The 24,171-nt window shown below is 38.6% G+C and overlaps 5 protein-coding genes, 2 long non-coding RNA genes and 3 other non-coding genes across 11 annotated transcripts; 3 read left to right on the plus strand and 7 right to left on the minus strand.

Annotated features, from left to right (window-relative positions):
- Positions 1-2,019: 2,019 nt before the first annotated feature.
- On the minus strand, positions 2,020-4,473 carry LOC140787273 (transcription factor MYB16-like). Of its 2 annotated transcripts, none has more exons than XM_073136103.1 (3): positions 4,338-4,473; positions 4,124-4,253; positions 2,020-3,312 (listed from the first exon to the last, which is right to left on the minus strand). In XM_073136103.1, exons 1-3 carry the CDS (start codon positions 4,468-4,470, stop codon positions 2,376-2,378), a joined length of 1,200 nt encoding a protein of 399 aa, XP_072992204.1. In that variant the 5' UTR covers positions 4,471-4,473; the 3' UTR covers positions 2,020-2,375. The 2 variants fall into 2 exon arrangements, with proteins under 2 accessions (XP_072992204.1, XP_072992205.1); XM_073136104.1 differs by having other exon boundaries at positions 4,328-4,468.
- Positions 4,474-4,631: 158 nt separating this feature from the next.
- Positions 4,632-5,830, plus strand: LOC140787274 (uncharacterized). Its single transcript, XR_012108791.1, has 2 exons — positions 4,632-5,261; positions 5,396-5,830. It is a non-coding gene; the product is annotated as an uncharacterized lncRNA (long non-coding RNA).
- A 3,855-nt stretch (positions 5,831-9,685) lies between these two features.
- Positions 9,686-11,438, minus strand: LOC140786981 (NAC domain-containing protein 92-like). The gene is made up of 4 exons (XM_073135708.1): positions 11,308-11,438; positions 10,872-11,080; positions 10,488-10,765; positions 9,686-10,347 (listed from the first exon to the last, which is right to left on the minus strand). Exons 2-4 carry the CDS (start codon positions 11,041-11,043, stop codon positions 9,808-9,810), a joined length of 990 nt encoding a protein of 329 aa, XP_072991809.1. The 5' UTR covers positions 11,044-11,080; positions 11,308-11,438; the 3' UTR covers positions 9,686-9,807.
- Positions 11,439-12,477: 1,039 nt separating this feature from the next.
- On the minus strand, positions 12,478-15,183 carry LOC140786984 (2-hydroxy-palmitic acid dioxygenase MPO1-like). The gene is made up of 4 exons (XM_073135709.1): positions 14,734-15,183; positions 12,979-13,041; positions 12,826-12,897; positions 12,478-12,747 (listed from the first exon to the last, which is right to left on the minus strand). The coding sequence occupies exons 1-4, from the start codon at positions 15,067-15,069 to the stop codon at positions 12,631-12,633; spliced, it is 588 nt and encodes a 195-aa protein (XP_072991810.1). The 5' UTR covers positions 15,070-15,183; the 3' UTR covers positions 12,478-12,630.
- Positions 15,184-16,101: 918 nt separating this feature from the next.
- Positions 16,102-17,022, plus strand: LOC140785740 (photosynthetic NDH subunit of lumenal location 2, chloroplastic). The gene is made up of 2 exons (XM_073133715.1): positions 16,102-16,633; positions 16,728-17,022. The coding sequence occupies exons 1-2, from the start codon at positions 16,160-16,162 to the stop codon at positions 16,824-16,826; spliced, it is 573 nt and encodes a 190-aa protein (XP_072989816.1). The 5' UTR covers positions 16,102-16,159; the 3' UTR covers positions 16,827-17,022.
- Positions 17,023-19,119: 2,097 nt separating this feature from the next.
- LOC140787399 (uncharacterized) lies at positions 19,120-20,697 on the minus strand. The gene is made up of 2 exons (XR_012108843.1): positions 19,697-20,697; positions 19,120-19,599 (listed from the first exon to the last, which is right to left on the minus strand). It is a non-coding gene; the product is annotated as an uncharacterized lncRNA (long non-coding RNA).
- Positions 20,698-21,513: 816 nt separating this feature from the next.
- Positions 21,514-21,577, minus strand: LOC140787848 (small nucleolar RNA Z267). The gene has a single exon (XR_012108920.1). It is a non-coding gene; the product is annotated as a small nucleolar RNA Z267 (small nucleolar RNA).
- Positions 21,578-21,782: 205 nt separating this feature from the next.
- Positions 21,783-21,859, minus strand: LOC140787861 (small nucleolar RNA snoR122). The gene has a single exon (XR_012108931.1). It is a non-coding gene; the product is annotated as a small nucleolar RNA snoR122 (small nucleolar RNA).
- A 131-nt stretch (positions 21,860-21,990) lies between these two features.
- Positions 21,991-22,082, minus strand: LOC140787849 (small nucleolar RNA R44/J54/Z268 family). Its single transcript, XR_012108921.1, has one exon. It is a non-coding gene; the product is annotated as a small nucleolar RNA R44/J54/Z268 family (small nucleolar RNA).
- An 819-nt stretch (positions 22,083-22,901) lies between these two features.
- LOC140787398 (chlorophyll a-b binding protein 4, chloroplastic-like) lies at positions 22,902-24,171 on the plus strand. Its single transcript, XM_073136295.1, has 3 exons — positions 22,902-23,290; positions 23,378-23,793; positions 23,882-24,171. Exons 1-3 carry the CDS (start codon positions 23,049-23,051, stop codon positions 24,019-24,021), a joined length of 798 nt encoding a protein of 265 aa, XP_072992396.1. The 5' UTR covers positions 22,902-23,048; the 3' UTR covers positions 24,022-24,171.

The following is a 24,171-nucleotide window of genomic DNA, read 5'->3' on the forward strand; positions in this document are numbered from 1 at the left end:
TTTCAGATTTTTTTTTTATAATCAATTTCACTTTCTCTTTTTGTCTACATGGGGCTACAGATCACAGATCTTTTTCTTTCAAATTTGAAGCATTTGCACAGGGAACAATGTAATGATGGTCACTTAACTCCTCTGGTTCCAATAATAACCATCAGAGCTTTTACTTAAGGAGAGATATCAATAACTGGAGAAAAAGATTCCAAGTTCAGCTAGCTCGACACTTGGACTAGTTCAAGCAATGAGTAGAGGGGCTCAGGGGGAAGCAAGCCTTAATAATGCGATAGTGACTGGTAACAGTTTAAGTGGGGCTGAACATGTACTCTTGTCCTCCAATGCCGGGGAAGAAGACGTGTTTCATCTCTTACCTCCCCTGCTTCTTTGGTCCATCCTTTTGTTACACGTTACCGACGAGACTGCTTTTGAGGCATAAGGGGTTTGCTAAATTGGGGACCTGGATATCCTCAGAGATCACATTATTATGATCGTCATTTGCACCATTTATCAACAAGAAACTTGTTAATAAGTTTTCATAATGTTATATTGGGAAAAATTGGATGCTTTAACTCACTGGATGCCAGGGTCTTCTCATGTCATTGCTTCTTTGTGCATTGTCAACATGAATATAGATAAGAAGAAAGGTGGATGTAGTTTATGTACATGTTGCATGTTATCCCTGTAGGAAGTTTTCTCAGCTATATATGTACTTAGGGAAAAGAAATTACAACAAATATCCAAAACATACAGATTTCCTGGAAATTAATTTGAATGCATCGCATGATTCTTCCACTAATAAGTTGGAGGTTGAGAATTTAAGAATGATATGGTCATATTTTCTTGTCATATATTCTTGTATCAATCTGTACACTAAATTCTTTTTGTTTTCTTTTTGACATTTAAGGCTTTTAGATCTGACTCATGCAACTTACATGCTTAGACTTATGATTAACCGAAAGATGTCTTATGTATTCTTTGCCGTTCTTTTAGTTTTTGAACTTCAATAAGTGGGTATGGCTCCTCATAAAGGTTTGTCCTTAGCATACAAGAGATCACAGGTTCAATTTTGAAAACAACATCCTAAAAAATGAGGGCAATTGCATCGTACATCTTCCCTACCCTACATAGACAGGAGCCTCAGTGCACTAGGATGCTTTTTACGAGGGTAACTAGATCATTACTAGAGTCAAAGATTATACAACTACGGTCAGTAAGCCTGAAGAACTGTTTAGTTATAGCTTGTGTCGTAAAACTGTTCTGCAAAAAACAAGGAGAGCCTAATCACATTTTTTTTTAGAAAAAGAAGTTGCAAGACCGACAAAGTAGGTTTAGTTGTAGGACTAAACTATATATTGACTCCATTAACATAATTACCTTGTCCTTTATGTCATCTAGAAATCCCCATGGTCTAAGAGAAATTTTTGATACTGCCCTTCAGTGGAAAGTGGAAACCATTTCGTCTTGAAAATCTCTGAAGTATAATTTCTTCATTGGAAGGGATAGTTTAGCATTTTGTTGTCGTGCACATCAATATTGGCACAGTATTCCGGGCTTAGCAAGGTTAGAGATCTAAAAGCAAGTAAACTTTTCATCTTTTGGAGGTCTCAGTCACATTCTTGAATCCCTTTTCTAGGAGCCTTAGTTTGGGCTGTTTTAATATTAATGATTCAGTTGCTTCTGATGCTTATTATAAATCTCTAAATATCACCCAAGGGGAAAGATTGTTTCTAAAACTCCCAAATTGTACATGAATCATTCTTGATGTAGGATAGAACTTGTTGTTTTTTGATCAACTATTTTTAGGACTTCTTTGTTAAATGCATTAAGAATAAGCTTTGATGGATATCCACAAGGACTGACTGAGCCAAGTTTCAGCTCACTGAGGAAGAAGATATTAAACAATCTGCATGCATAGTTTACATCAGTGTCCCCAAGAGAGGAAAACCATGTTGGCACGGAACTATTAACTGTAAAGTGCTGTAGCCATTAAATGCACCATCCACCATACTGGAAAAGGACAACAGCTTGGACAATAATACCGAAAGTTATTCCATTTAGTGATAATAGCAGTATTGCATTACATTGTTGTTGTTCTTATTACTAAAATGCAATGCACAGTGGGACAAACGAACAATCACAACCAAGACTATTAAATCAGCTTTTCTTCTGACAGAATCCTTCTAGCTTAAGTCTTCTTTATTGAGATTTCTACCAATTGTAGTTGACTCAGACATCTTATGAACAGAGTGAAGCTAGATGGAAGAACCAAGATGACTCAATAATTGTGGGTAGGATGGCTAGTTTGTAGAGTTGGCGTTTTACTAGCTAAACCATTTATAGAGATATAAGATTTCTTCTGGTGCATATCTAGGAATTCTGTCTCAGAATACTGGTGGTGAATTGGAGGGGGATGACGAGTTCACCAAGTTGAGAATGCTATTCCAATAATTATTGTTCTCTTCTCCCTCCCCTTCCTCAACACAGCTCTCACCCTGTGCTTTGCTGGAATCACCAGAGCCATCTGATGAATTCTGGTCCTCAGAGTTGTCTAGCAGCATGCCAGTGAACCCTGCTTCAAATCCTGTAGCAGAGGATCCAGTCCTAGCGCTTGATGATTCTGGAAGCCATGATGCATCCCCACTGAAGGTTGAGGTTGTTGTTGTTGTGTACAGAGGGAAGCCTGTGAAATTATCTGTTCTCTCTTTGATATCAAACATGCAACTTGATTTTCCAAAGCATTTCCACTCCATTTCTTCTCCTCCAATTTCATCACCTCCTGGTCGGCACACTGTTGAATTACTGTCCAACAGCCCTGTATTTGTGATCGGTAGAATGTTCTGGGAAAAGCTCAAGGTGGACGTGGGTGATTCGAGACTAATCTTTCCACTGTGACTAGCACTAGTTGTTTTTGGAGAACAGACCCCCTGCGGCCAAGTTCGAAGCACATCGAGGCAAGGAGGCGGCACTGTGGGAGCTGACTTGCCATGGAGTGAAGATGGAGACAGCGGATGAGTATTTACTGTGGATGTTGACTGCTGCTGCGGCTGGAAGGGCACAGAGCTGGATGCGGCGCGGAGTTTTGATTCTCTCACGAGGCGCGCCTCAGCTTCCAGGCGTGCACTCTCCCACTGAGCCATGTGGCTCAGGTTGGCGGCACTCTTGGGGTGGCCTTCAGTGGAGGTGAGAGTGTCACTCTTAGGCTTGTGGGTCATTGGATCAATTCCCATCTTTGCTAGTCTCTTCTTTAGGTGGGTGTTCCAATAGTTTTTGATCTCGTTGTCCGTTCTCTTGGGAAGATGAGTTGCTATGGCTGACCACCTGAAGGGAGGAATTGCTAATGTCATGAGGGAAGTCAATTCAGCATAAACAAAGCAAACCATTATGCAGGACAGACAATTCCAGTCAAGCAAGCATCTGGGAGAATCCTACCTTGTGAGTTGAATCTACCTACTACCAAAAGCTTCAGTTATTTCCCTATCAAAATACGTTTGACTTAATTCTTGTGTGTGTTTAACAAGTAATTTGTGATTGCAGCAGCTCATGAGCATTATTTGGCTTTTTCTACATTAAGGATAGAACTGCTCTGTCGGGGCTAATTTGAACAGTTAGGTTCCTCAAGACAAACCCGATATGATCACAGTTGAGAGTTATGGACTTATGGTTTTGATGAAACCAGCTCATTCTTCCGATGGTTTTGAGTCGAAGAAGTTGTCTCTTGATGCTTAACTGTCACTACATTACAGAATGCTCTGGTGTTTGGAACTTGAGAAGCAACAGGGTACCTCTCAGTGTGATGATAAATTGATAGAATCAAAGATATGGAATATCTAATTCTAGAGCAGGCAAATCGAGGCAATAAACAGACGCATCATGGAATTTGTCTCACGGATCTGAGACACCTGAACATCAAACATGCAGCTAACTTAGCGGTACAAGCAAACTATAGTATTGCAGTCCACCTCCCGTAAATGAGCAGTAATATCGTGTGGCTCTGAAGAAAGAGAGCAACTTTCTTCACTGGCTATCACATTTTGATGCAAATTGAGTTTGAATGACAATTAAGCTTCTGAAACTTTACTGATACTGCATTTGTAGTACCCATGAAGAATTCTATCAGAAAAATTCTTACCTGTTGCCAAGGAGGGCATGGAGTTGGATGATGGTTTGCTCCTCCTGCAAGGTGAATTTTCCCCTCTTAATATCAGGCCTCAGGTAGTTGGTCCATCTCAATCTGCAGCTCTTCCCACACCTCTGCAACCCTGAAAGAGTGACAAACATTGCTTTTTATGACTTTATCTACTACACTTTGATAAAGAACACCAAGATTACCAACTTGGAGTTACCGGCTTTCGCAGGCAAAGCCCGCCAGCTCCCGTGGCCATGCTCTTCGATGTAGGCAAGAAGCTTTTGGTCCTCCTCCGGCGTCCAAGGGCCTTTCTTTAGGCCTACCTTTTCGCAGCACGGAGATCGTCCCATTTCTTTCTCAATTATAGCAAAGAGAAGCTGCTCAAATATCTCTAGGCCTTCAAGGGATCTTTGCAAGCTTCGGCATGCAACGCTGAAGAGCTGTAGAATGCTCCAGAGACGTTAGTGAAGTGTGCCTCTGAGCTGCAATAAAATGGCATAGATAGTGATGGAAGGGAGAAAGATAAATAGAAGAAGAGGAGAGGGAAAGGTCAGCAGCATAAATGTCATTGACATAAATGTCTGAGGGGGTGTCATGACCGAATTACCCCTCTGGTGGTTAGACTGCCAAAAGTTACTGCAAGGCACTTGCCAGAACTACTTATCACTTCATGGCAGGGGCAGGATTGGAAAATGTACTGGTTTCCTCTTTTGGGCAGTTGAGGCCGGAGGGCAACAAGTATGGATCTTTACCATTGAGGTCAAAATAGAGGCCCATCATCATTAGGATTCCTCACTAAATGGCGAGCAAATTGGACCCCCTACTTGATCTAACGGTCCTGATTCTTCCAATCACTTGATGAGATAACAGCATCTGTGATGTGCTCCATGCTCCTGTTATGGATTAAGAAAACTTTAGGCGAGATGATGGCACATTGAGTGGAACACTGATGGCTCCATGGGGCCATCAAATTGGACCCCACCTGAGGACGACGACGACAACCGTCTGATGCCTGATAACCTTCGGTGTATGAGCGTATCCACACACTGGGATCCACACAATAATTATCATGCACCGCCTTCGGAAATTTGATCTTGACTGCGTCAAATGGCTGATAGGAAACCTTCAAATTTGTTAAGAGGTGAGTTACTTACCCATTTATAGGATTGACTAAGACTTCACCCACCCCCATATTGCCATTGACTAATTTGCCCATGCCACCATAGTTGGCAAGCTCTTGTTTTTATTCATTTAATGTGACAAACTTATTAGCAGGGTAACATTGCCCATGTGGTTCCAAGCCTTGCCAGCCTTGAAGACACTCCCATCCATGCTCTTAATGCGAGAGTATAGAAAAGAATTACAAGAAAACCAACATGGAAATCTAGATCCATATGGATCTACTGCTGCTACATGGAGCTTATTTGTTGATTATATGTTGCTTTAGTTAAGTCAAATGTATTCGCCTTCTGTGCGCAAGGGTGTTTTAGTAGTTACTAATCATAATACTCCAGTGTGTGGAGGAACTGTTTTCACTGGAAATACCTTATATTTTGATTTCATATTTGGTGTTACTCATTTCACAGTCAATTCATAATGTTGCAGTGACCTGCATGAGTGGACTTTTTTTATTTTATTTTTATAACTCATATGCAAACTGCAAAAGTAGTGAATTTTGAATGTAAGGAGATATATCCTGGTAATTGAATTGTATTGTTGTGAAAAGATGATAGTTTTTTTCTTTTCTTTTCTTTTTGGGCTTCTCGTCTGCAAGGAAATGTTCATATATATCATGTTGGAAAGGGAGTGAAGAACCCAAGAGTTAAAGAGTAAGCTTACTTTCTATGGGGAAGACACTTGGGGTCCCCCTCCTAACTCACTTATTTATGTATATATCTCTCTCTTTCTCTTTCATGATAATTTATACTTGGTGAGATCAAGATAGAAGTGCAGAAAAATAACTAGAAACAAGGTAAGGTGATAAAGAGAGTAGTAATATGATCAGAATTGCATCAGTTATAATATTTCATATTTCTAGTTGTGATATATTGAGAATGTACTCTTTTGAGATTTCCCAATCATATCAATATTAGCAGCCACAATCTTAATTTAGTATGGATTTCAGTGACAAAAGAACCTGAGCTCAAACACCAATTTTTTACTACTAAGACGAGACGTCAGCTGGATCATAAGACAATAATCAACTTAAAAACTTGAGACTATAAATCATAGACCGTATTTACATATCAACTTCTTTTTGTTTAATAATTTTACATAAGTACTAGACCTTTACACTTCTATAACTATGTCACCGAAAAGCTAATGTACCAGGATGCAATTAGATAAAGCTGAACTTGCTTTGCCACGGTAAGAGTACTGAAATGGCTTTTTCTTGTTTTACCCCATTAAATTCGATGTCGAATGACATGGCTGAGGACCACAGTGGATTGATAATATATGTCGAGTTTCAATGGTAAGGCTAAAGTTCACTGTTGTCATAAAATCTACGTTTTGCCATGCATTCAGTAAAGCAATTGAGGTAATGCAACGAGGCAGGACCTATAAATTTCGCGTTTATGACTTTGACTAATAAAGTTCTGATGAGTTCTGGTGCTTTGATACGATCACAGACTTTTTAGATAACCCTTTATTATTTCCGTATTAAGGAACTAGATCTTAGAAGCATGTACTACGGAGTGTTGGACTAGCTGCAGAAGTATATATATGGCCCTGAGGTGGCAGTGGAGTTCATATGAAATAATGCCAACATGCCATTGCATGGATATGAAATCAATCTGCGAGGAAGAGACTTCCCAATTGGATCCATATTTGGGACCATTGCTCTACTTACCTTTATCCTGCCATGGAGCACAGATACTAATTTCCTTGGTCCATGCAATCTTCTGCAGGTATAATAAGTGTCGCTGCAGAGGCCCATCATCTAGTGAACAAGCTCCGAATCATGAGAATAATTCCAATGCCTGGAATCTCATGCATCTTTCAAAAACTTTGTTCGGCCAGTAGATCATCAGATTTAAATCGGAGGAAAGAAAAGTAGATAAGAAAAGAATTCAATGATCGATAAAAGAAGTGTTTAGGTAGGACCGAAAAGCATTTAGATGGGATGATGATTATATACATACCATTCATTAAAACCATCATAATCATCTTTATGTATATCCAATTCTATTGGAGTGGCTCAACTCTTTCATATGTGTTTATATGATCTCTCTATCAATGCATGAGCACGTGCATGCATTCATATTCATGTCGGCAGAAAGTGGAATACTACTACTAACTACAAAGTTTTCTGAAGAGCGAATGAAATCATATACATAAATTAATGATATATTGCATGGAAATTGTAAAGCATTCATTAATTTCTACTGCGATTAGGACGTTTTTAAATTGTTAGAAACCTTGATCATGTGCGATAGACTGAAAAAATTAAGAAAAAATTCAAAAAAAAAAAAAAAAATTCCTGAATTAATGTTGAGATAGACTGAAAAGAACAGGTAGGCTACGTGGGCTGTAGTTTTTCATGCACTTGTACATCTAGCACAGTGTATGCCAAAATAACACTGTATGTAGTAGTACTAGAGACAAGCATAGCAAGGATGAGTACATTGATGTAATGTAGTAGTATACCTACAAATTTGAAGAGGAAATATGAAACTTAGATCATACGCTATATAGGAAAATTGCAAAAGGAATTCAATCAATGTCTTTGTACACCTTCTTTATTGCAATAGGATGTGGTCCTCTCTTCTCTAACCTATTTTTGAAGCCATTAGTGGTACCCTAAGCTTCCACAACACCCTTAAAGAGGCGAAGAGACACTCCTTCAAGGCACCTCTCACCTCCTTTTTTTAAAGTGGTCCATCGCTGCTAATGAGTTGAGAAATCGATTAATTTTTTTGATTAGTTTCTTAGTTGAAGACCAAAAGGGGCCTTGATAGTGGCTTGATCATAATTTGCTGCTAGCTTTGGTAAGTAATTTAGTAGATATGGTTTGTTACTAACCATGACAAAAGGCATTAATCCATCCATCCATCCATCTCTCCCACAATGTTAGTGTTTACCAGCAAATAGTAAGCAGATGGGTGAGTTTGTTTGCTTACAAGTCTCTCTTTTTGTTTGCCTTTTTTATATTACTTAACCCAAATCATCTCTCAGTGGATACACGGCTGCAGCATACTTTCCTCCACTCCGGCGCTGCAAGCGATCGATCCTCTGGGTTATCGGATGTCACCTCTGGATCCGGTACGAAAGAGTTGGCTGGCCACGCGTTGATACGTGGCTGTGATGACGTAGCGTCGAAGCGATGCTACGTGTCACATTTTGGGCTCTAGTTAGTGTTGGGGCCCCACCCAAAACGCGTGCCTCTAAATTTATTATATATATATATATATATTTGCATGTGTTCCTTGTAAAATATTAGGCATGGATATACCTAAAGTTTGGTTCTTTTTAGATTTATATTCCAGTTTAAAATATAAATTCATTGATCTATATAAAATAATAATAATAATAATAATAATAATAATAATAAGTATTTGATCTTCCTATATTCCTATATAACCCAGTAACAAGGTTCATGAACTTGCTCAGTACTCACTTGCACTTAGCTTAATTTTAACCTTAGCATCAAGCGAAGTGATGCCATATGAATGATAATTTTGGCATTAATCTCGATGAGATTTACTCCTGTGACATAATTACTTTTTTTTCCCTGCTCTTTTTATTTGTCTGAATCTTTGAAAGATTTGTCAACATAGATAACAAGATCTAGTGATATCTTTCCCGAAAGAGATATAAATTCCTCCCGTGATACTTAGCTTGACCCCATCCCCATATACAAAATAACCTCGTCCTAAAAAAATTTTTAAAAAAAATTCTAACAATTTTAAAGTTATTTTAGTGGTTTTTAAATTTTTTGTTTTTTTAAAAAATTTGCATGCAAATAATTAATACTGTCAACTTCATAAACCCTAATTAAGGAGCTCCTAATTGATTTGTGGTCACTGCCATGCCTCCAAAAGGATGGATCTGCGTGGAGGAAAAGATAGCTTTGTCGTGCAAGTCTCAAATATTTGCTATATTTGTTAGGCTAAGAGAGAGAGAGAGAGATATATATATATATATATATATATACATATAAAATGAATTATATATTCTTCTGATCATATTAACAAATATATAGGTACCAGATCCAATGCAACCGGGAGTGCACGAAGTGTAGGTAGGTGTAGAATATTTAAAGTTTGCACTTGGCCATGGATGATTTGTTCCTGGGAAGAGAAAATTCTGATTAGGTGACCTAACTAATATGATCATACTACAAATAATAATAAACATTTTGATTGTTGTGGATGGAACAATCGAGATATGATAGGATGTTAGTTAATTAATCTCTCATATTCATTGAGCCCCCACCTCCATTATAGAAGAAGACAGCATGATATATATGCTGAGTGACCTGTGGATTGAATCTTCTTTATATGATTGTTGATGTCCCACCTTAATATTGTAACTTGTTACATTGAAGAACTAGCACAATAGTAATAGATAATAATAATAATAATTGTCCTCTTTCTTCCAAATCATCTTATTGTAGTTTTTTTTGGGGGTGTGGAAATTTAGACAGAAATTAACCATTAATATACACACATAATAAACTAAACACACTAGCAATAGCTCCAGAGGGATTCATCCAGGTTAGAGACAACTGAGGAGATCTCAGGGTTCATGTCACTGGTGATTCCTGTGTCCTGTGAAGCACTAAGCATCTCCCTCTCAGCCTTGCAGGTGTCCAGCAGCTGCACAAAGTTGGCACCTTGGAAGTGCAAGCTAGTTGCAGGATTGATGTAGTAGGTTGACAGAGATCTCTTGTGGTGTAAGAGAGAAGAAGAAGTAGCAGTGGGTGAGATGATGTCAGTTGGGTTGGCAGAAGCAGAGAGAAGAGGTGAGTTGAAGTAGTCTGCCCAGAGGAGATGATCATCTTGGCCTCTCTGCTGGCCCTCCATTGCATTGGAGAAGCAGGTCACGTGGGTCAAATCTGGGGTCAAGTCCCCTTTGTTCTTGCCATTGGAGACGTCAAGCAATGGAGGGAGGAGAGGAGGAGGAGGAGAAGAAGAAGGACCCAGCTCATGATCTCCATACGAGCTCCTGCTTGCCTTCTTCACAACTGAAGACTTGTTGAACACCCTACATATCACCCAATCATTCTACCCAAAAAGAGAGAGAGGAAGAAAAAGAAAGTAAGAAAGAAAGAAAGAAAGAAAGCCAAATTAAATTAATCAAACATAGATTTAACATAACATAAGAAGATAAGAGTGTCTGAAGGAATATGGATTAATTGGTGTACCTTTGTTGTCTTTGGGAGGTTGTAGGCAGAGTACTTGCCTTCCAATCTATATTCATGCATCACCCAATTAGCCTTCTCTCCCTTTGGAGCTCTTCCTTTGTAGAAGACGAGGGTCTTCTTCATCCCAACAAGGCTCTTTCCTCTGTATATCTCCTTATCTTTCCCAGTTGCCTTCCAGTATCCAGCTTCAGTAGCCCTGTTTGTTCTCAGACCAGTTGGGTATTTCCTATCTCTCACACAGAAGAAGTACCACTCCTTCTCTCCCATTTTAGCTTTCCCTTTAAGCAACAAACACAAAGTTAAGTTATACAGACAAAAGAGAGGTATAGCACACTTGTTAATTAAGGAGAGAAATAAAATAAAAAAGAAAAGGAAAACACTTACATGGCAAATCCCATGGCTCACACTTGTTCAAGTCCACAACTCCCATGGCTCTTGCAGTGAAGTTTGCATCCATGGCCTTCTTGGTGAGGTAGTGGGTGATGAGCTCTTCATCAGTAGGGTGGAAGCGAAACCCGGGTGGCAATTCCATGTGTTCTTCTTCTCCATGCTCCATTTGCTTCAGATGCTCTCTTCTTCTTCTGATCACCAACCTGAATAAAGTTAAGAGACCTAAATGATTCATTTGGCTTCATTTCAGAGAACAAAATTCTCTTTTGTTGCATATAAGTATTCTAATAAATTGTAATTAACATGTAACAACCAATAATTTAAGCTATCAAACAAAGAAAAGTACTTCAAATCTTGTACTTAATAGCGCATATGAAAATTTGATCATAAAAGAACAGAGCGGAGATGAGAAGAGGGGGAATCTCTTAACCTTTTTTAGGTTGATGAAGCTGTTAAGAAAAAATAGGGTGAGAGGAGGATGACCCTCTTAAATACTAACAGTTCTTGATTTTAGATAGAAAGAGACGTGCTTCTGCAAGGCACCCAAAGCCCATCTTAATTAATTAACCTTTTACAATTTACCATTAAATTATCACACAGCATTATTAGGGCTATCGAATTAGCCCGTTGGCCCAAATTCGACCCGAATTTGATCCGACATGAACCCGAAGGATACTTTTCTATGAAGAATTTTTGCCCGGCGGGCTCAACTTTGTATCCTAAGAGATCTGAGTTTAGTTGAACAGAGGATGACTATGCAATAGAGTTTGAGTTGTTTGGAATGATGCGGATAAGACCTAAAAGACTTTACTATGTGAGGTAATATTCCCCTAGAATTAATGTCTATTGATTGTGCAACTAATCTTTTGATGTTCTTTTTGTGGCCATAGCTTGAGATTTTTGGTCTCTTAACTTCCCATTAGCCTTCAACAACATTCATCTACCTGTTAAGACTTCTCAAACAAATTAATGCTTCTTCTCACTTTTCCTCTAAAAAAGACATCTCCTTTCATACTTCTTTTCATACACACAGGAGGACAGCTCCAATACACAAGTATTGTCACTACCAAGAAAATAATAAATTACAAAGCTCATCTCAATTCCTTTTTGTTAGGGAACAAAAGGGTTTCTGTCACATTTAATTATTAGCTACCAAATTTTATTTTTGTCATATATATACTTCTGATTAAAAATGTAAACATCTCATGTTAATCATTTTTAACGTATCTATATCAAACACTCTAGTACGTGAAAGTGTCATTAATCTTACATCCTCCTAAGGTTAATTCTTGCATGAAAAGAGTGCTTATATAAATATATATATATATATATATATATATATATATATATATATATATATATATATATATATATATTTATATTTATATTTATATAGAGAGAGAAATTTGGCCATTATTTAGCTGGAGATGTAAGGACACGTGTCGACTTGGGATCCTTACCTTCCATCTCCGAGGAGGAGAGTTCCATTCGTCCGGTACTAAAACTCTCCATATCTATCTATCTTTGCCATCTCATCATGCCCAATATTTCCGGATAAGCAATAGAACACATCCTTTAAAAGTTAGAAGAGTAGGCAAAATGGTTGAACTTAGAGCATTACATTATTTTCATGATATATACGAAGATGTGATTCTTGAAATATGATAACAGACGCTTTTAACAGGTAGAGTGATGGAGAAAAGCTAGAAACAGATGGTGGTAATGTAATGTAATGTGATATGTTAATTACATCTCAGTAGACTTTCTTCTGTTTGCTGGCTTGCCATTCCATGCGATCTGCCTCAATCTTCTTACTGACATTGGCATGGAAACCAGGATACGGTTCATAATTGAACAACTTTTCAAGTGCCTGTGTCAATTAAAGAAGCCAACTAAGCTCTTTGTATCGGTACGTTATCGTAGATGTCAAGTGCTTGGAGATTATTACCTCTAGCAGAACAAAGAATGGGGCCATCAACAAAGCTTGCGAAAGGTTGTCAAGAAGAGCTGGGGCTCGTTTCTGCTCAAACAGAGAAAGTTAATTTTTTTCTGATTATCTAGTGTTAACGTTGTGAAACTTGCGATCATGACGGAAGCTTACCTCGAACATTCCATGGCCTATAAATTGCCCGGCCCAACAAAACAATTGAGCAGCTAATACAACCTGTATGGAGAAATATGTCACAACTGAACTGACACCATTCAATGTTTTACATGAAATAACAAACAATTATAGATCATTTTATCCGCACACCACAACATCATGCTGAAGCTGTGACATAGAGATTTGAATATCTGATAAAAGAGAGAATTCAACATAGGCTGTAATAACGAAAGTTCTCTGAACATCAACTCCAGAAACTCCAACAAGAATGCCCATCAAATATTTAAAACATAACAAATGTTAGGTTGAGATTTGAGAAGGTATAAATCCACACAGCATAGACACTAACATGATGTTTTCATGGAGAAGATAGGAAGCAGAGATGACTGCATAAGGTATAACATCCTTGGTCACATACTGAACAAGAAAGTAAGGATACCAAAGGGTTATAGATAATCCTCTTCTAAACGATCCTTTTATCAGGAATTTCCAAATGATAGAAATCAATGGCAGCATTGAAGGGTTCACAAGCAAACAGAACAATGACAAGCAGCCCATCTTGATTCATAAACCAAACAATTTATTGAAGTGAAATATGCAACTGTTTTTTGCTTCATCAAGATAGTGCATATTTAAGTCAAATGTGAGGGTAGACTGCAAGGAATGCTGAGATTGCACAATTATGAATTAAAGATGCTTTTCACTTCAGGCAGAGCTACCACCCTACCTCACTGTGGAAGGAGCAACAACATAGTTTAGTAGGAATGGTGAAGCTGGTGCCCTGTAACCTTATGTTTATATCCTTTTGGTAATATGTTGCAAACTGGGTTTCCATGATCACAAATTACTTTAACATAAGGAGACAAAGTGTTGTCACTTTTCTATTGTGACATTATTTATTTATGGATAGAAGCTAAATATTCAAGCAATACTTAGTATGGAGTTGCATTCACTGTCAAGGAGGAGAATGCTAAGGATACAACTCATACAAGGTTGGAATACAGATCACTTCTTTATGTAGTAGGTATGTTGTCTTTCTAGGATCCTAATTGCAAAGGTGCTAAGCAACCATTTTGCTTTAATAATGATTCTGTACTAGTGAGCTCTAAAGATTACAAATTACAAAATATACATCTGAACCCTAATTTCCAATAAATGATCTTTAAATAGGAAACACAAGGAACCCAAAAAAAAACATAAAAAACCATCAGCATTTACATACTCTATTGTGATTTGTCAAGGAAATGTCATATTTCACAGTATAAAGGAGACAGACGCATTCACAAACACCAGAACACAAAGAAAATGATGAAACAATGTACAGAGGAAAGAAGATAAACAATGTACAGAGTACTACATAAATTCAGAATTCAGAAATTATTTATCCAAATCAAGTACTTGTGCAAAGCCCATAATGTAACTACAAACAATAGTTTAGTTATAAAAATTTGCAATACACTAAGAATCCAGATTACAGGAACTAATATCCAAAGAGATATTCCTAGGCCTAATATATTCGAAAGGTCCCAATAATTGCATAACTAATAATTCCAAAACTACAGCAACTTCACTGCCTGATAAAACCCAAGGAGACAATAAACATAGAATATTCTTCATTTATCCCAACAACACTAAAATAATGATTAAAGCGAGAATTATCAATCATAAAAAAAAACCCCCAAATCAAATTTACTTCTATAATCATCAAATTAGTCAGAAAAAACGAGGGATTAGAACAAAACCGCGACTCACCTTCCATCCGAGAGAGAACCCAAGTCGAGTTGCGAGAGAAACACTTCCTAGCCAGCAGAGAAAGCAAAGAAGAGCCGCCAAGGCGCCAGCTTTCCGGTCCATGAGCACATAAAAGAGGGCGTATATGGTGGCGAAGACAAAGGCAAAATTTAAGGGCAACCCATCTTCCCCAGAGAAGGGGAGACGAACAAGAGTAGGGGTAAACTGGAAAAGGACGAGGGATGTGTAAAAGATCGGCCAAACGAAGATCATGTGGAAGATGACGTTTACTGGATTGCTATGGTATGCGCCATAGAAGGCGAAGTGCTTCTCGAGATCGAATAGTCCCTTCCCCATGGACCGGAACTGACGACGAGATCGATGCAAATTTGGGAGAAGAAGAGAGAGGAAGGCCTTCTATTTATTTTTTGGTAAAAGCTCTGCTATTTAAGATTACAAGCATATAATAACTCTACAAGTGTGAACAGGGCTTTATATTCTTATACATTGTTCAAGTGGGAATTGGAATTTTAATGTTCTTAAAACACGCTATTGACCGAGATTGGAGCCCAAAAATTCTATAATATTTTGTTCTATAAACACTCTTAATTTTATGATTAATTATATAGATGAAATATTAAGTATATTTTTGTCCCTTAATTAAAACTTATAGGTATTTCGTTCGTTATCTATGAATTAGTTCTTTTTAAATACTTTTTATAATAAAATGCTCACTTATGTACTTTTTTTTATCGACCTTATATAAAATAAGTCTGTAATTAGTTATACAAAATTTTATGGCAAATAGATACTATAAAATATTTTTTTTTTCAAACAAATTTCACTCAAAAATAACTAAAATAACTCTGTGTCGTAACCTTTTCAACTAAGTTTACGTAATAATTTATATTTAATTATTAATTATAAAAAATATATATTAATAGTACTAAAATTTTGTTTAGAAAATATATATAATTTTGTCACTTGTTGTCCGGACTTATTTTATACAAGATTTGATCAAAATATCTATAGATGAGTGTTTGATCGCAAAATTTATTTAAGAGAGTCCTAATTTATAAAAAAAATATTTTTATATGTGAACTAAATATCACTTAAATATAAATTTTTACTTAAATTTATTTAAAATAATTATTATAATTTTATCTATGTTTTATAATCAAATAAAAAAATCAGAGTAAAATTATAAAATATCTAATTCGTATCTAAGAGGTACACATAAAATTATTATTGAAAAACTTACACTTGAACTAAACAAGACCTTAATCTTTACTCTTTTTATATATTTATTTATTTCTCCCATGAAAAAAAGGAAGAAGATAAATACATTCCACGTGGCAGAACGCTATCCCTCGCCATCCTTTGCCAACCCCTCTTAACTCCCACTCCCACCTCCACTTCTCTCCATCCATTCCATCAAACACCTTCAATGGCCACCTTCGCCAAGCACCTCATCCTCTCCCACGCCACAACTATCTCCAACTCTCACTCCGACGACCGCCGATCTCCGTCGCAGGCTCCTCCGGCGCCTCCTGCACCGGCAACGCGGCGGTGGGTGGTGGCGTCGGCCATCGTGGGAGCCACGTCGGCGCTGGAGACGCGGCGGCCGCCGCCGCCGGCGCAGGCGGAGAGCTGGGGGACGCGGTCGTTCATAAAGGAGAAGTACTTCCAACCGGGTCTGTCGCCGGAGGAGGCGGCGGAGCGAATCCGGCAGACGGCGGAGGGGTTGAAGGACATCCGCCACATGCTCGACACAATGTCGTGGAGGTACGTGCTCTTCTATGTCAGGCTCAAGTCGGCGTATCTCGACTCGGATCTCAAGAACGCACTGGCGACGGTGCCGGAGGGGCGGCGAAAGGACTACGTCAGGACGGCGAACGAGGTGGTCGACAACATGTCGGAGGTAAATGACATGCAAACTGATAGATAGCATATAAATGATGAAAGATCATAGGATCTTACTTATGATACGTTTTTATTCACTTTACTGCATGCAGTTAGATCGATACGTGAGATCTCCTAAGGTGTACGAGTCGTACCTCTACTACGAGAAGACTCTGAAATCGCTTGATGAGTTGATGGCGCTGCTGGCCTAATTGGTCGACAAAGTTTGATTGGCATGTAGAGGAACAGAGAGCAAGATGGTGTTTGGAGTCAAATTAAATGTAAGGTTTGATTTAGTCCCACATGAGATAAAAGTAAGATGTTTAACAAGTACTATATTGTATGGCAATAGATCTACAACTTTGTAGAAGTAGCAACCTAATATATCTTGATGATATTCAAGAGCAACAGTGGCAGCGATAAAACAAGATTGGCAAAAACAAATAAGATTTGATTATTTTCTAACAATTTAAGCTTTTAGAGAAGATGATTATCATTAACCTCAGCCCCTTGAATCTAATATAATGAATTTGTTCTAAGGAAATATGCATAGGTTTGGGCTGGTAGCAAGTTTCCCTTTACAAGTGAAGATGAATAGAGATTAGAGAGACAGTTTGCCTGTGATACTCTTTTCCTTATTCTTGCCTTTTTCTTTTTAATATGGAATCAAAGGTAGCAGGTTATTAATATGGAATGCCCCTTCCTGCAAGCCAGAGGGGACATGAACTACCATATTATAGTCGCCCATCTCCTATCCTTTGATCGGATCGTATGTAATCCCTATAAACTATAGGAGGTCCAGCAGCCAACCAACTTCTGCCATGTACCCGAATGTAAAAAAAAGTCATACGACCCGTCTTCCTACATGCGATCTGCTTAGTTGACTTTCGTACATGTCTATAAGTCAACGCCAGCACTACTCCTCTATATTGGGGATCCGAGAGAGAGAGAGAGAGAGAGAGAGAGAGAGAAATGGATCGAAACCTGAGTGGGTTCTTGATAGGATGCGCCGGGGCGGCGGTGACGCTGTTAGCCTACTCGCAGACGATCGTATCCAGCACCGAGTGCATAGCCGTCGGCTTCCTCATCCTGGTGTTTGGCCTCCTCGTTAAAGAAGGTTTCATCTCTCTCTAAAAACGCCGAGCGAATCACGGCCTTTTCTTTTGTTTTCTTTGGGTGATTTCTAGGATGATGTATTCATTTGGGTATCAAATATGTTGTATAATTAAGTGAATCCAATTTGTCGCTCATCAAGTAATTAAGGATTGGTTTATCTTTGCATCCGTCTCATGCTAGTACTAGAATTCGCCTTTGATAATGATTGGAGGACTTGATTACTAATCAACCAAATATCGTGGATATCCTCTTCTGAGAGGTGAAGAAAATAGGGGCAACTTCAAGTATAAATACAGGGGTCACTAGTAAAAGGGGTTAAAAGCAGAGAGACAACATTAAGCCTAAAATAATTTGTATAAATATTAATGAATTACTACGAGAAGATGTGAAGTCATTTTAATCTATGAGAATCAGGACATACCTTCTTCCACCACTCTGATGGTAGTGCAATTATACTGTTGCAAGCTTTGTCATCTTTGGTCTGGCATGAGAAAAGGAGGCAAATATGTAGCCAAGAATAACTTGCCGGCACTCTTTGGCTAGCAATCGGTGTGTTGACATTAAGGAGACATGAATCAAAATCCTTTAATGTGGTTTATAACACCGGCAAGTCATCCTTGGCTACAAAATACATCTAACCTCATCCCCACATGCAAGACCTAGAGATGACTATTATATCATCATTTTGCTATCACAACTAGCAGTCTAGCATATATATAGAGAGAGAGTAGAGGAGTCTTGAACCAATCCCATGCACTCACAATGGATGGAATTAGGGAAGGAAACAACCATCCTCCTTTACTCAAGGCAAGACATCATTGCTGTTTAGAGAAAGGAAGGTAGATAACTGTTAGAATAAGAAGCCCCTATTGGGCAGTGGGAACTTTCACAAGAGGGGAGGCCAATGGTGGTAAAGTGGTGATGGAATGAAGGGTGTTTGTTAGGTTTGGAAGTACTTATAAAGGAAATCTCTCTCTCTTTTGACCAGTGGTGAAAGAAGGTTGAGTTGGGTTTTAAGGTGGTTCTTAGATTTGACAATGCATGGCTGCAGAAAAAGGCCTATGACACTTAGGGCACAAGGACAAGTCCACCACCATCACCTAAGTTCTAGACTTGTTTAAAGCACACACACCTGTTGCCCTTGGTACTTCACATAGATGGTGTAGCATGCCAAAGATTCTATAACAATATTTTTTTCCTGGTAAAAATCAAGGAATTCAATTTGTACAAATCAATAGTGGAAGCATTTTTCATTCTTACATTCACCAGAATCACCAAGTAAACTCAGATAACAACCTCTAGAATTAATGTTGAAATCAAGGAATTCAATTTGTACAAATCAATAGTGGAAGCATTTTTCATTCTTACATTCACCAGAATCACCAAGTAAACTCAGATAACAACCTCTAGAATTAATGTTGCCGAGCACTCCATTTAACTGTCATAAATAGATGGCATGGAGTCTGTATAACTTTTTACATAGAGAAGAGGCCTCTAGAAGGCCTATCATTATATCATAGCATCCCCAAAAGACCAAGCATGACAGAAAGAGAGAGAGAAAGAAGCATACAGAAGATCCAGCAAATCTATCTTAGGTAGCAGTCAAAGAAGACTGCCACAGCCCATAGCTTCTCACTTTTTCGACTGCAAAGCATCAGGTAGATGTATTTAAACACTCCTGCATAGATTGAATTCGGCTTGCTGTCGTATTTTTCCTGGACACAGCCACCTGTTATCCGGCCATCTTTTTTAAGTACAAATGTACAGTGTCAATGAGCCACGGTTTTGGCTCCTCCTCTCTCGAAAAATTATTCTGAGTGCAAGAGTGATATACTGCCGTATGAGAGCTTTCCACATTATCCTGCTAATCTGCCACATAGTACAAGCCAAGGCTATTTGACATCAGTTGTCATATTTAAGTCTTTGACTAAAAATATGCTATATGTTAAGGTGAAGTGAAACTTACATAGATGAAAAATAAAGAGCTCAAAATTAATTTCGTACCAATCTCGACCAGAATTGAGCTCAGTCAGAGCTTTGATTAGTAGCTGCAGAAGTGAAACATGTACAATGGATAGCAGAAAAGATTTTAACAGTAAAAGAAAATCATCAACTCACTTATAAACAAATCCACTGATACTGTTGTATTACTAGATTTCCGTACCTTCTACCTTAAAAAAATATTGAGATTATACAAGTTCTGCACAGGAATAAAAGGAAACAGCAGAAAAGATGGTGTTCGTGTTTACAATGAAGTGACATAATATCATTGGTAAATAAAAAGCAAAGATGTTTAGATAGATGTTATGTGCCTGCCTTCATATGTTTGCATCTCAACATTCATGTCTCTGGAGCCCAAAAGTTGTTAGGCTTCAACAAAGAACAATATACAGATCTCCGTTCTTAAGCAATCAATCATCAGGCCGGCAACATAACAGGTTTTCCACAATTTTTCAGCAACACAGTTTACCTCCAAACAAACATCTTACTTCTGTTATGATAGAGGTTGATTCTGGGCTCAAAATGGACATCATTAGCTCTACTGAAATAGATTTCACGAGCGAGATAATGTAACAGTTAGTGTGAACCGCAAGATTACTGATAATGACAATGTGCTTAATTACTCAGGATATGACCAAAACAGAAGGGATTGCCAATAAATCACAAACAAACGGCAAGATATAAGACAATAGCAAGATAACAATACTTATCAATGAGGTCAAGAAAATCATGATGCTTCGGCAATCAAAAACAGGCAACGTAGACAAACATTAAACTAGCATCATTTAAACTATACTTGACAAGGTGGTCTTTTCCAAAGTCTTCCCTAGCAACCATTGCTCAATTACTCCGATGAGAGGCATACCTTGGATATATTTTATCCTATACACCATCAGAATAACAGAGGAACAAAATTTTCAATTTCCCCAAAACCTTCAAATTAGAAGATAATAAGTTAACTAGCATTTGAAGGTTTTGGGGAAATTGAAAATTTTGTTCCTCTATGTTATCCTGAAGGTGTATAGGATGGTATCCAAGGTAAATTTAGCAATCAAGCTGAGCCGGGCAGGACCCCGCTCACTCATGCTGGCCTCATTTACACCCCTAGTTGTTCCTCAGGTTTGAGTTCATTTCATGGAGATAATTCAAAATATATTTAAAATCATCGTAGGCACGTTATGAATAAGCTTGTTGTTGTGGTCGTTGGATCATTCAAAATCTGAAATTATATCAACAAATAATATCAACTTCAGACTTATGTTGTACAGAGTGAACAACTTGTCCTTTAGAAACTGCAAGATTTTGAATGACCCAGCGAATTATCAACTGCAATGCATTCAAGTGAAATAAATACACATTTGCCTATATTTCATCACCAGTTGTAGTCCATGCAATACTGCCTACTAGCTTCAATGACTTCTGCTACCATCCTCACAATGCAGCATGACCATATATTAACAAGATCTCCATTTGCTTATAGGGCAAGAGAATTTCCCTACTAAATTTAAGGCAAACTGAACAATAATATGTTTCTGGAATCATGAAACACATATAAAAGTTAGTAGATGGCAGGTTTCAAATTAACAAATACCTTGAATCGAAAGAAAATTGTGGAAAATTCCCAAGTAACAGGGATATTTAATAACAACAGATTGATTTGAAGTACACAGCAGTGCCAAACTATGACCAAAAAAAAGGTCCAAGAATTCAAAGAGTACTAAATACATCACCGAGAAGATAAAAGGTAACTAAAACCAACAAAAGGAGATGATTTCTAATGCTTGCCTCAGATTAGTTTCGTTTCATAGTGAAGACTCAAAGTATATTTAATAGCATCATTGGCATTAGGTGCTAATTATCAAGTACGGACAAAATTGTAATACCATAACTCTCTTTGGAAGGGGAAATTTTTAAAAATCCATATGATCCCACACAATAGAGATCTTGGTTAAAAAAAATATAGAAACGAGCCAGCAGTGGATATCCTACAAAATAAAAATTCAGTCATAACAACAAAAGTAGCAATGGGAAAAGAATAATACAAAGGCGTCTGCCTCAGTGGTAGTGACAATTTTACATAATCGTCATAATGAATCCGATAATACGTGCAGATTATGCATCATTGGCAGACTAAATTATTACTCCACTGAGATGCATGGGAATATAGATCTAAACCAACAACATAGAGTGTGTGATGAAAATTCCATAGCATGATAGCAACGGCAATAGATAATTTGAGTTAAGAGAGAGGGAGAACTTTGGGCATCAGAGATATTCCCATAGACGAAGTCATCATCCCCTATAAACATAGGAGTGCTGATGTCCCTGTCTAGTTTCTCATCACTTGCATATGATTTCATTTCCTTTCTTCCTCCATCCCACAGCATTAATGCATCACCAATTAAAACGACGAGAAAGAGGGGAAAAACCCCCTCTTTTTGGCCAGAGGACCAAGGTCAATTATAAGGTATAGGCAATGAATCCGAACACAATTACAAGGCTCAATAATTTACGAGACTTGCACTTTACGATGTTAATACTTCTCAGAAAGCCCATCGATATAGCCAGAACAATATCAAGATTCGATCTAACATAAAGAAGAACATCCAAAGAAACCAAAAGGACACAGCAAAAATCGATAGAGATCTGATCTTTGATAGGACGGGATCTCTGAAAGGCAATCAAACATATCGGGATTGCCTCAAATTGGCGTCTTTTCGTAGTGATTCATATGCAAACGGCTGGAGATGAAGAAGACAAGCCCCGGAGAAGTACAACAGAAGGGTAAGGGTTCGGGTTAGGGTTAGGGTTAGGGTTTGGGTTTGGGTTTGGGTTTGGGTTTAGGGGCAGAGAACAGAGAGGAGCAAGGTGAGAAAAAGCTAGGGCTAGGGTTTAGTGTGATCTTAGAATGAAATATATAGGATTTGAATATGGGCTTTGTACTATCGTTTGACAAAAATACCCATTTTGTTTCTATGAGACAGGAGGCCCCATTAAGAGTTATTGGGCTAACATAGGTCCAGTCCAGTCCAGTCCAGTATCATAGTGACCCAGCCTACTTGGTTAGTCGGATAACATTGCAGAATAGTGGGCCATGAAGCACCCTGATAGCCAATAGGATGCTTTCGTTTGATACATATAGTGATATTGCCACCCAGATAAGGACGGATAATGACCAAGAGTCCCTATTGGTGGCGGGGAATATCTCATCCCTCCAAATCTCCAGACTTTAAACTGTAGCCGTCCATTTTATCCATCAAATCTGCACCACAGGAATCGCCGCTCCATAGCTCTTGAATAAGAAAAGGGTTCGTGAAATGCAACTCAGAGCAGAGTTCAGTGACCCCACTCGCCGGCCGGTGGTAAAGATGGCAACCGTCACTGCGCAGTCTTCGATTGCCGGATTCCGGCCATGCACGTCCAGATCCAAATTCCTCGGCTCTCGCGGCAAAGTCGCCGCCAAGACGACGAAAGCTACGACTTTTAAGTCATTTAAGGTGGAAGCCAGGAAGGCTGAGTGGCTCCCCGGTGTGGCTTCGCCAGCCTACCTCGACGGCAGGTTGACGTTATTATTAATAAATAGATTTAATACGAACAAAATTTTAAACGATTTGTTTAAATTATATAACAATCTTAAAATCCTCAGCCTCCCAGGAGACAACGGATTCGACCCCCTAGGTCTCGCCGACGATCCCGAGAGCCTCCGGTGGTTCGTGCAGGCGGAGCTCATGAACGGGCGGTGGGCGATGCTGGGCGTCGCCGGGATGCTTCTCCCCGAGGTCTTCACCAAGCTCGGGATCATCCACGTGCCCGAGTGGTACGACGCCGGCAAGGCCGAGTACTTCGCCCCGTCGTCGACCCTCTTCGTCGTCGAGTTCATCCTTTTCCACTACGTCGAGATCAGGAGGTGGCAGGACATCAAGAACCCGGGGAGTGTCAACCAGGATCCCATCTTTAAGAACTATAGCTTGCCTCCTAATGTGGTCGGTTATCCTGGTGGCATCTTTAACCCCCTCAACTTTGGTCCTTCAACTGAGGCCAAGGAGAAGGAGCTTGCCAATGGTAAGATAAGATATGCTTACTTTTTTGGTTTCCATTTTGTTTTAATAAACACGTAGAAAATTTTAGTCATCAATGATATTATTCGCAGGAAGATTGGCCATGCTAGCATTCCTGGGCTTTGTGATCCAGCATAATGTGACAGGGAAGGGACCACTTGACAACCTCCTGCAACACTTATCTGATCCATGGCACAACACCATCATCCAAACATTTACTAAGAGCTACTAGGCTTTGTTCTTTGAGATGGATGAGCATTATTGGCATGTCATTTGGCTAGTGGTTTATCTCTTAACGATGTAAAGAGTGAACTCTTATCATTTACTACAGTATAAATGTCAATAAATGCTATACAGTTGGTAGATGGACAGTTAAAAAGGA

The sequence above is a fragment of the Typha latifolia genome, chromosome 4 (assembly GCF_019914945.1).
Source record: "Typha latifolia isolate L0001 chromosome 4, TyphaL0001v2, whole genome shotgun sequence".
In the NCBI taxonomy this organism is placed as follows: domain Eukaryota; kingdom Viridiplantae; phylum Streptophyta; class Magnoliopsida; order Poales; family Typhaceae; genus Typha; species Typha latifolia.